We start from the raw sequence: 12,294 nt of genomic DNA on the forward strand, positions 1-12,294 counted from the left end.
AAAAGTTTAAGCTTGAATGACTTATCTTGTTACTGAGACAAAACGATTTAGTGTTGAGATGGTCGAACTCTAGTGATTGTACATGGAGTTGGAATCATAAATGGGTGGTACATGTGGTCCACCTTATTGCCTTCTGATCCTAGCAAAGATATGTCTCCTTCTTCTCCTTCAACCCTTTTTTTTTCGATGAATTATATTTAAAATGATGAATTTTAAAATCTATAATAAACATTTGGTTTTTTTATTTTAATTTAATTCCTTTTAATTTTTTCCATATAGTTTATTAGTTTTCTCAAAAAAATAAAATAAATTACTAACAGATTTACCAACAGACTAATTCTGTTGGAAAGTTTCAATGAGTAAACAAAAAATTACCTGAAATGCCACTTATTATTGAAGATGGAATCACCAATTAAATAAATCCCTTTTAGAATCACAAAAAGTTTAAAGAAATTTACAGCAAATGTCATTAACAGCATGTACTCACTGACAGGTTAATTCCATCAGTAATATGAAAATAAATCACCAATGGAATTACAAATGGTATTCTTTATCGATGATATACCATACTCACCGAAGGTATTATTGAAAAAATGATGTCGATAGCTTTTTTTTATAGGGTGCGCTTTTTCTGTCTGAAATCCATCAGTGATTATATTTTTCATAACCTGAATTTTAACCCCTTGTTTTTTCTTAATATTTTCAAAATACAAAAAAAGTAAAAAAAAAAAAAAAGGTTCCTTGCATATTTGCGTCATTTTCAGCATTTTTGATGTCTTCTCAAAAGAATTAAAAATTAAAATTTGTTCTCAATGCGTTCAGCTTTTAATGCGCCATTTTCAAAATCGTTGATTTTTTCTCAACGAGTCGGCATTGACATTGCTTTTTTCAAAAAATTAAAATACAAAAAAAAAAATCATATTTGGATAAAAGAACCAAAATGCAAAGGAAGAAAATGAGGGACCAAAGAGTTTTTGGAACCAAGCAATGAGGAAGAAAAAGATAAATTATTTTCCCTATAAATAGGTGGTTATTGGACACAAATAAAGAAAAGGGAGACGTGCCTCTCAAGATCAGAAAGAAAAAAAAAACAATAAAACCTAAAAATACCCTAGCATCCCTCTATTCTCCCACGCATAAAAAAAACCTAGCCTCCATTATACCTAAACCTAGCCGCCACCTAACATTAACCAACACATACTACTTTTTAGCCCCCATCCTCACCATTGGCAGCTCACATTCTCTCTCCTCACAAAGTCTCTGGTACACTATAACTCCATCTCACCACCATTTTCCCAGCCTTGAACCACCATAAATAGCCTTCACCAACTAAAAATATCAACTTATCTTCCTCTTCCACAAAAATACCAAGAATAACCCTTTGCCTTCCTTTACTTGTTTTACGTTTGTCATGAGCTTCTCTACTAAAAATCATATCCCTACCATCTTCTTTCACTTGAATCTTACCTACGTCAACACAATCCAGCCACCATCTACCATTTTCAATAACTAGCCTACTACCTTTTCCTCCATAACCACCACAAAGCTAAACCATAACAAGCCTTTCTTATTTCCAACTGCCATAAGAAGCTATAGTAACAACCATACAACCCTTTTTTCCCTCTCGGCGAGCAACAATAACATCAGGACAATAGCCTCCCTATGTTAACCTCCTCCTCACTAATTACTCATCTTGATCACATCTACCTGAAGAAGAATAAAACCAAGAGGAAAAAAGAATCATATCTAAAAAAAGAAACAAAAGTAAAAGCTATTGCTTGTGTGTTTTTCTTTGATATGTAGATGATGGTGTATGAAATCACCAGTACAAACATAAGGAGGAAGAGGAGACCTACGTGATCCACCCATTTTTGTTTGCACTAATGATGGCGTATGAGACCCATGCTCTATCACTGTTCCTACAATTTTAAAGGCTTCCAGCATTGCTCTGAATTCTAGCAACTTCCCTAGATTATTTTATGAATTCCAAAATATCCATTTTGTATATGTTTTATGTGTTTCATTTTAAAATTTTGAGTTTGTATTGTTTGTAAACATGTAATTGTAGGGTGTATGAGTAAAATATAATAAAAAAGAAGAATAAGTGTGTGTGTGTGTGTGTTGCATTTTCTTTTTATTACTTTTTTTTCATTTTATGTTAAATAAATGATAGAAAAAAGAAAAAGATAGAACATATAAAAGATATAAAAAAAATAATTAACCCAAATGTTTTAATTGTATACTACCAAATTCTAAAAAAAAATTCATGCATACTTTCTAAAAAAACAAAATGCATTTTATCATATTTTAAAAATACAAAATAGATATCGTAACTAGTTTATAATCATCCATTAAGATTTAGCCAGGATTTCAAAAATACCACCAAAATTAATTTGTTTAATTAATATTCGAGGCAAAAATTTTGCCACGTGATGTATACTCGTGATATTAAATTAAATGAATTAATAACAATAAATGTTAGGAATGAGAAGTATCTAGCTAATAATAGCGATGTTAAAATTTAAGTTTTAAAACGGTTAGGAATTAACTCAATAAGGTAAAGAATTTCTCATAAATAAAGATCTGTTTTAAACATTGGGCAAAACCAACAGATTGAAACATAACCTAGAAAAACAATTAATCAATAATACAATTTATCTTAGGTAGAATGCACTGAGAGTAATGCGTCTTCCCCTAACACAACTAATCTCCTTACCTAAGCTCTCATGGACTATAGGTTTTCTAGTGACTTTGATACTTGATGGTGACTCCCTCAAATCATAACTTTATGATTAAACTCAAAACACCTTTCATTTCTAGGAGAAGCTCCGTCAATTCATGTCATGCATGGCTTTTAGAAATTATATATGTTTGGGAGTGTGGTTACGATTGCTTTTTAAAGCGTTTTTTATGCCGAAATACATTAAAAAAAATTATTTTTGAGATCAGAATATTAAAATAATCCAAAACATATATAAAAAATAATTTTTAATAATAAAAAAATAATTTTTTAAAAAACACTGGTACAATTGTGTTTCCAAACATTATAATCACAGAAAACTCAAATATGACGATGGATAAAGTTGAGATCCTGTGGAGGTGTTACTCCCCTTTGCATGTGCCCAGTTAGATTTGTGTAAAAGCTGGATCAAGCTTTGATTAAAACCTTAATGAAGTGACACCCAGCTAGGAAGGACATGGGTGCTGAGTGTTTTCTTTGGCAGTGTCTTCCATTCCAGTTAGAAGGCGTGGACTCCCCATGGGTGCTGCAATCACCGCCCTTCATTTTTTAAGTGGACCAAGAATCTTAGCCTTTTGAGTCAATTATCCTTTCGTCTTTAATTTTCTAAAGTATTATAACCTACTCCTTCATGTTTGAAGATATATAACTTAATCCCTTGATTATCATCGATCGTTGTCTTGCTGAAATGTTTTCATTTTCTCTAAACCCCCACTATGTTGGTTTTCATCTAATAACTTAAATGTTATATAGGATTTAAAAGAGCACATTGTAGGTTTTCTTGACAAAAAAGGACAAATTTGCAATAAGTTTCAAGAGATGGGTACTAAAGAATAATTTACTCTAACCTTTTTAGTCACTTTCCTCTTTCTATTTTCCTTTCCTGACTGCCGTCTATGCTTGATATTTAATGCATATCTTATGGCAAACCCATGTGAATCGCCTCTCCAGCTAAATTCCACACGCATTTTACAAGATTTTCCCATCCCATAAATCATGTAATACTTTCTCATATCTTTGGTTTTGGGTTTCCTATTAGTTATTGTACTCGCAAAAAAATGCTCTCTGCGCAATCCTTTGTAGCGTGTATTTTATAGCAGATACCTATAATTCTTGTTTTAGTTCATGTTGAGAGCTCTTAGACCTTAGCTTCTGATTTGAGAGTAACATTTCACCAGAGAGGGTTTTTATTTCATTAATTGGGTAGTCTCCAAGAGTTTCCCTTTTCTTTTAAATATTTTTTTTTTTGGTGTTTTCCAGCATAAGTAGTCTTGCATTTTTCCTTTATCTTATTTTGGCTATGATGGGTTTTTGGTTCTTTGTGAATTCCTCATGGAAGTTCTTCTGATAGAACACAGAAGGATTTATATTTGTTAAATATTCTGATATTTTACGTTGACTATCAGATGAGAAAAACTTGAGCAAAATTCAAACAAAGATTAGTTGTTATTGAGATGTGAATTTGCATTCCAGCATGACATCTTTCAGTAAGTTAGGTATTGGTTTAGGCCTAGTCTTCAGTTGCCTTCTTTTAGCAATTGTTGCAGAGCTTTACTACTTGATATGGTGGAAGAAGAGAATCAGCAACAGAGAAGTTGAAGAAGATGATGGTTATAGCAGCAACTATGCTAAGGGATTCTTTCATCTTATTTGCTGGAAAAAACCCTCCTTTTTCAGAAGTAACATTACTCAAGATGGTGTGAGAGATCCAGAAGCCCCTTTCCAAGAACCAGACCAAGAATTAGGCACAAGCAAAGATTTGCCTATAAAAGCATTTGGTGAAGAAAGTGCGGAGTCTGAGATCATGAGGCTGCACAACCTTTGTGGTCCACCTAGATTTCTCTTCACTATAAAAGAGGAAACAAAGGAGGATTTGGAGTCTGATGATGGGAAGTCCAGAGGCGGTAGGAGCAGAAAGGGGTCAAGGACAAGAAGCTTGAGTGATCTTATGGTGACTATTGACACCCCATTCCTTTCTCCATTGGCTTCTCCACGTTTAAAATCCCCTCCTGTCAATGTTTTGGATTCTTATCATCACCATGGATTCAATCCACTCTTTGAATCATCAGTGGAAGCAGAGCTTAGCCGGCTGAGATCTTCCCCACCTCCAAGATTCAAGTTCTTAAGGGATGCAGAGGCGAAACTGTTTAGAAGGTTAATGGAAGAAGCCGAGAAAAGGGCATCTAAAAATTGTGTTTCTGTTCAAGATTCATCAGAGACTAAAGTATCTAATTCAACGATGATTACAGAAGAGACAGAAGGGTCCTTTTTAGGCTTTATTGTTGGCAAGAACAAAGAAAGTGAAATTCTACATCATCTACCACAATATCATTCAAGTTCTTCTCAGGTACTCCCATTGGCTTCTTCCCCTACAACATTCAGACCCCTGGACAAGATGCCCGCTATGCATTAATTTACTTTTCTTTAAATTGACATGAAATGAGGCTTCGTTATTCTTTTACTTGCCAACAAGTCAATCAACAGTCTTACCTTAGGCATTCTACGTTCTCTACTCTATACCTGGTACCAATTTACTTTTCAAAATGAATGTTTGTGTACTGATATTTCAAAATTTTGTGTTCATATTTCATTTGGATCGTCCATAAATAGCCACTGCCAGTCTGCAATATATTGGTTAGGCATGGAACCTTGAGTATTCCAAGGCCAACGGACAGCTTCTGCTTACTTCTGTTCTGTTCATCTGTTGGTTAGGTCAAGTGGGGTGTCTGGTGGGGTAATCTGTTTTCTGTCATGATACATGTCTCCAGTCAACTAAATCATTCATATGGTAGATTGGGCCACCAATTCTCATCATCGAACGGGCACCGTAATTCTTCGATCAAGATGGTGCTCTAATCACTACTCTCGCTTCTTTTCATGCTCGCTTTCAATCTCTGCACATGGCTTCGGTTAGTTGGTAAAATTGTTAAAATAAGTTGAATTTCTGGCAAATCTCACTTAGGCCAGAAATCAGAGCTGAGATAAGGGCTTGTTCTCCACTGAGCTGTCCACTGAAAAGAAAAATGGATACTAATATTTCAATAATGACTTGGATTTGGTGAGACAAAAAGATTAATGTGCACTGAAGATCAATGTGAATATGATGAAAGTTCTCAGGCGTCTTTGATGTATGAAACTCAAACAAAATGCTGCCCTGTGTCAAGTATGAAAGCAGGAATGTAAAAATATGCACACTTACACATGAAAACAAAACATATAATGATGCGTTTACTCATTCAAATTTTACACGTTAATGGAAATACACACAAGTTAATCCATAATAATAATAATAATTAAAAAACACACACACACAATGATGTCCAGCTAATTGCTGCTAGACATTGTGCTAGAAGTTGAGGTTTTAAAAGTACTATAGTTGAAAGTTGGATAAAAACGCCTTTTGTTTTTCTCAGGAATGTCTACAAAGCTTTGAGTCATATAATAAGAGGTAGTCCTCCTCCATTCTGGAATTTCCATTCACTCTTTCTAGGATTTGTATCCTTTATCTCTTTTGTAACTCCTTTTATTTATTTATTTATTTTGAGAAAAACATTCGGAATTTTACCCCTTTTTTTCCATCTCTGTCTGTCTCTCTCCCTTCTGGGATTCCCTCCTTCTAGTTCTTGGCTTTAAAGAAAGTGGCAAAGAAACATGATTATAAATGCTGGGTGATCAACTACAAATCTTAATGAAGGAAACATGAGCAGCATGCTTTCATAAAGACGACGACGATGATGATAGTACACTCAATGCCAACAAAATTATACATGTTTGGCGAGTAATTACCAGTCTTTATGAGGGCATGGAGGGTAGGGGGAAAAGAAACATAAGATAACGTCTTAAAAGAAGGCGTTTGAATTTGCCTGTGGCCAAGTCTTCAACAAAAAGTGACAAGGTAGAGAGGAGTGGTGGAGGGTTCTTGAGCTTCTACCTAAACAACAAGAAATGTCATTGTTGTCACGCGATTCGACCGAAAGTTGCCCCCACAAAGTGTTAATTACTTTCAAGACTCTTGACAAAAGCCGTTAAATCCTTTCAACACTCTGACTAAAGATTTTGAAATTTTAAAATTAGAACGGTTTGGAAATGGAAATATAGTATTAATTATTTTTAAAAAATATTTTTTTTATAAATGCATTCATTATTTTAAAAAAATTATTTAAAATGTGAGACCAAACCCTCTTGATCTTTTAAGAGAGTATTTAGATATGAGGTAGTTTATGTTTTTTTTAAGTAAAAAATATGTTTTTATAGCTTTTAAAAGTATTGTTAGGTGTGCTTTGTACTTAAAATATATTATATCTTTTAAAAAAAAACACCACTTCTAAGCCAAGCACCCTCTAAGTTAATTGATCGTCTGTTTATTTTTTAAGTTCTAAAAGTATTTTAAAAAAAATTAAAATTTTTTAATTTTTTTTAATTAATATATTTTTAGTATTTTTAGATTATTTTGATATACTAATATTAAAAATAATATTTTTAAAAAAAATTATTTAAATATATTTTTAAATAAAAAAATATTTTAATAAGTAATGATAATGATACTCAAACGGGTTTATAGTAATTTGGATCTGAGGTTTGTGACGTGTGTCATATAGACAGCCCACTTCAACACCATTGATCAGTGTTGGCCTTTCAGATATTCTGAAGGCTGTTGTCTGAGAAGTACAGTCACGTATGCATAGGAGAAGAGGTTGTCAGGTAATTTTCGGTGCCGCTTCTCAAAATAAATAAATTGTTCATTTAAAAAATAAAAAGAAAAAGAAAAATGAAACCTGGGGTGGGGACCGGGCAAATTTGAAGTAAGCTTGTAAATAGCTAGGCCGAAACGACCACCGAAGGAGGAAAACAATTCGTGGAAAAGCCAAAACCAGTAGAACTCTCTTCTCTCCTGTAAAATCTATTCCTAGATATCCTCGAAAAGGTCAAAACAAATAAAGTAATGACAATTAAAAAAAAAAACGAATTAAATAACTTAAAATTCATCGAAGAAAAAGTAAAGCTGTACGCATAGACTATTCAAAACATCATATTAACCCTTTTGTCACTTCAGAATAGCATCTTATCTTGGAGATGTCTACTAGACGGTAAGCATTACGAAAAATTACAATTTTTTAAACAATTAATTATTTTTTAAACATTAATCATATTTTCACAAGCAATCAAAACTCCAATTAGTCAAATTATTAATAATAGTATACTTGGAAAAACAATTGAGATTGTCTTTATACATAATGAAAATTAAAAATCCTAAATGACACAAAAAAGACTAATATATTAAATATATTAGGTCAAGAGGCCAAGCCAGACCTAATAACCTTAAATATAGTGGAAAAGTCAGACTCAATAATATTAAGAGCGTGTTTGGCAGTGTGGTAGCGGTTGTTTTTCAAATAGCTTTTCGTGCCGAAATACATGCAAATGATGTTTTTTTATTTTTTAAAAATCATTTTTGATATCAGCACATTAAAACGATCTAAAAAGTACAAACCGTACTCAATTTTAGCAAAAAAAAATTCAAAATTTACCAAAACACAGGTGTAAACGCAGTCTAAATCTGGTTGCCAAGATGTTTAAAAGCTGCTAGGTCTGATTGAGTAGCCACACCTAACACTATTGGGTCTTGGTGGAGACAAGATCTAATGTTATTGGGTTTTCTGGCGGCAGGACCAACACCATTGTATTATTTATATTTTGGTCTTAATTATTTATTTATTTATTTATGACAAATCCTCTTTTTCTATCATGTCTTTTTGTGCAATTGTGAGAATGACTCCTCGCTGTAAAGATCTTTATGTTAACAAACCCGTAGTTACTCAACTATGAGAATTTTAATGCTGATTGTTTTTAAAAATGTTTTTTTTGTTTGGAATTGTATAAAAAAAATTAAAATTTTTTTATTTATTTTTATATCAGTACATCAAAACAATCCAAAATTATATATAAAAAAATTAACATAAAAAATTGAATTAAATTAAAAATTACTTTTTAAATGCAAAAACAAACACATGAATAGCTTCCGGCAAGACCCAATGCTATTGGGTCCTGCTACGCAATAGGACCCAATAACATTCTAGTATAATTTTATTACATGTACATGCAACATATTAGTATGAATTAATTTTTATTTTCTTGGCTTGATTGTGAACCTGTGTATTAATATATTCTGGTCTAAATTATTGATTTATTTGTGACAGATCCTTGTTTTCTATCATGTTCTCTAGCTACCAAGCTAGTCTCAGCATCTTTTGAAAGCAATTTTGGGTTTAGCTATCAAGCGAGATGCAACAGCTTTTGACATAGAAAATAAAAAATACAATATCCTCAAACAACATTTTTTTTTACTAAAAACAGCAAAGACAATGTCTTCATAGCGCTAGCTATAGTATTATATTCATAATACAAAACACAATAAAATGAGTTTATATCCACAATAAATACACAATATTTTTCTTCACTTTTAAAATATAGTATAATAATAATAATAAATAAATAAATAAATGGGGAGTTTATTTTTAATAGAATCAAGAAAAAATGTTACTTCTTTTTATTCCAAAAAGTAACTTATATCCAATAACTATTTAAATGGACTGGGGTGAAAAACTTGATATCGACCCACATATAGAATCACCATCAGTTTCCTTTTGAATTTTACTAATTATTTGACTGGTGCTTAGTCATAGTATGGATAACGTTTTTGATAAAAAAAAAAATAAATATACAAGTTTTTCAAATGTATTTTTTTTAAAATCTAATTATAAACCAATAGGCCTATGCATGCTTATAATTAAATAGGTCGAGAATCATATGTGACAACAAATATATAAAAAACAAAGTGTTAACATGTTTATTCAACTTGTCTCGTTGCAAGTTGAATGATTATTTTTTAACTTAAAAAAATTAATATGTTTTTTGACATCGAGTAACAAATGTAACGGTTAATCAAAAAGTCAATATGTATATATAATAAAATATAATAAAAATCATATACATTAATAAAAATATGTAAGATCTTAAACTAATTTTAACGTAGTAGAAGAATGGAACAATGCTGTAATTGCTAGAGTGAAATATCATTTTCTTAGTCTTTGTATAATAATTTTTCAAAAAAAAAAGTGTAAAGAAAAAAATAAAAATAAATTACAAAATAATAAAGATAAAAATAGAAAAAAAAATATAGTATAAAGAAGCCAACTGTTGAGTTATAAATATTCAAAGTGTAAAAAATAAAAAAACAATATTTTTTTTCAAAAAAAAGTGTAAAGAAAAAAAGGAAAAAATAAAAATATATTACAAAAAAAATAAAGATAAGAAAAAATAGTGATAAATAGGTGAAGTATAAAAAAAAAAAAAATATTAAGTATAAAAAAGAAAAAAAATAAGGAAAACTTGTTTTTTTAAAAAAAAAACTATAATTTTGCCACTGCTACAATAAACAATTGACAAAATCTATAATTTTTCCATTTCTATAGGAAAACACGTTTTATTTTAGTATATGTATAATATCTCAACAAGAAATTATCTCTTTCTTTTTTTAATTTTAACTATTTTTAACCTTTTGTTCTTAATTATGTAGCCTGTATTTGTGCCGAAAATGTTACCTTAGCTCCCTCCACAGACTAATTGGATGGAATTAAATGGTGGACTCAATTGACTGCAATAAAGAAAAAATACAACAACATGGCGTTCAATTTGATTAAATCAGATATACAAGGACTGGACCAATGGACTGAGGAAAACACAAAGGTGACTGTATGAGTTTAGCCAAGAACCTAGGCTAATTTACTGCAAAGCAATAAATGCCACAAGGAGCAGCACAAAACCTTGCTAACTTGAGATTTTTATACTGCAATTCGAGAGCAATCGTAGATAATGTCTCTTAAAATTTTGAACAAAGTGACTTGGAATTAGGATGATCATTCAAAAAAAAAAAAACTAAAAGGTCTGGCATTTTAATTTACCGTACACTATGAGAGTAATCATTGTGAATTCGTGGAGCTGTCTTTTGCTCTTCCATTTTTGTTTTTGCTTTCAAAGCAATGGTTGTTCAGGTTTCTCTGGGATAGGAGCTGGTGTGGTTTAGCTCTCTGTGTTATTCAAGCTGGTGTCGTTTAGCTCTCTGTGTTGTTCTTCTGGGACATGAGCTACCATGGTTTGGCTCTCTGTGTTGTTTGTTCTTCTCGGACATGAGCTACCATGGTTTGGCTCTCTAATTTGTGTTCGTGGCTGGGATTGGCGCGCCGGGAGGTTGGGCTGGCCCTGTCCTTTTGGTTATTATAGATCAGTGTTAGGATACTCGCAGGCAAGATGATTTGTCAGTTCAATAAATGATGGAGGAGAAGTATTTAACATTGATTTGTAATGCCGATTAATTTTAGTTAGTTTTTCCTACTTTTGAAGTCGATGGGAGGATCAATCTTTCTCTAAATGAGTAGAACAATTATCTAGAACCACATGTGCCTGTAGAAGATAATTTTAAGCTACATAAACTGACTTTAAACTTAGAAATGGCCACATAATTCGAATCCTCAGGAATTGGTTTGTGGCTTTTTTGTCGATTGTGTTCTTCGCTCTTGCCTTTTCTATTCCTTTTCTTCTCCTTTTTTAGCTTTTTTTTTGGTTTTTATGGACTTTGTAAGCAAGCAAACCTAACTTTAAATAGCTGAATTGTTCTTAGAATAAAGGACAATGTCCTTTTAGGCTTAGTGTTTTTCCTACGTAGATTTTGTGTTGGTTTTCCTTTGTCCTCTCTATGTGCTTTCAGTTTATGTTTGATGGAATACGCATGCTTCCTTTTCACTTATTGGCAACCATCTTTTTTTATTTGTTGCTTGATTTTATTTGTTATTAGGTTTTTCGTTCCATTACCTTTTTGCTGGAATGTTCCTTCCACGATTTCAATGATCTAGCTTGTTTTTTCCCCCTTGAGCCCTTCGTTTATGGTGTGGCTATTTTGATGTGTTGTTGATGTTTATTTTCTTTTTTCTTTTTTTACTGTATTGTGTGTATAAGCTATGTGATATATTATGAAGTCACGCAACTTTTCGATCAACAGAAAATATTTTATAGTCAAAGAAATATTTAACTTGATTTTCAAAAAAGTGTTTTCTTTTTATTTTAAGCGGAAAAATATTTTTCAAAAAATTATAAAAAATTTAAAAATATCATTTTATATATATATATATATATATATATATATATTGTTTTGAATATTTGTTTTTCAATTTCATCCCTTAAAATTTAATTTTTATATTAACTTTAGTCCTTATTTTTATAATTGTTATTTGTTTTTTCATTATCATTTTTAAATTGAAATTTTTTATCTATCAAATTTGATTCTCATTCTTTTTTATTGTTATTTATTTTATTTGAAATAATTTATAAAATATTAGTTATTATTATTTTGATCTCTATTATTTTGATTATTATTTATTTTATTTGAGATAATTTATTAAATTATATTTTTTTTTTCAATTTCATTCTCTTTCAACTTTTTAATTTGTAAGATTTGTTCCTCATTATTTTAATAAACTTGAAAAAAAAATTAATAATTT

At 31.0% G+C, this 12,294-nt stretch overlaps 1 protein-coding gene across 1 annotated transcript; it reads left to right on the top strand.

Annotated features, from left to right (window-relative positions):
- The first annotated feature begins 3,630 nt into the window (after nt 1-3,630).
- LOC118053736 (uncharacterized) lies at nt 3,631-5,353 on the top strand. Its single transcript, XM_035065082.2, has one exon. The coding sequence runs from the start codon at nt 4,215-4,217 to the stop codon at nt 5,151-5,153; it is 939 nt and encodes a 312-aa protein (XP_034920973.1). The 5' UTR covers nt 3,631-4,214; the 3' UTR covers nt 5,154-5,353.
- Nucleotides 5,354-12,294: the final 6,941 nt, after the last annotated feature.

Source organism: Populus alba, chromosome 9 (genome assembly GCF_005239225.2).
Source record: "Populus alba chromosome 9, ASM523922v2, whole genome shotgun sequence".
Classification (NCBI taxonomy): domain Eukaryota; kingdom Viridiplantae; phylum Streptophyta; class Magnoliopsida; order Malpighiales; family Salicaceae; genus Populus; species Populus alba.

Coding starts and splice junctions, on each gene's coding strand:
- LOC118053736 (XM_035065082.2), top strand. CDS start 4,215: ATGACATCTTTCAGTAAGTTAGGTATTGGTTTAGGCCTAGTCTTCAGT.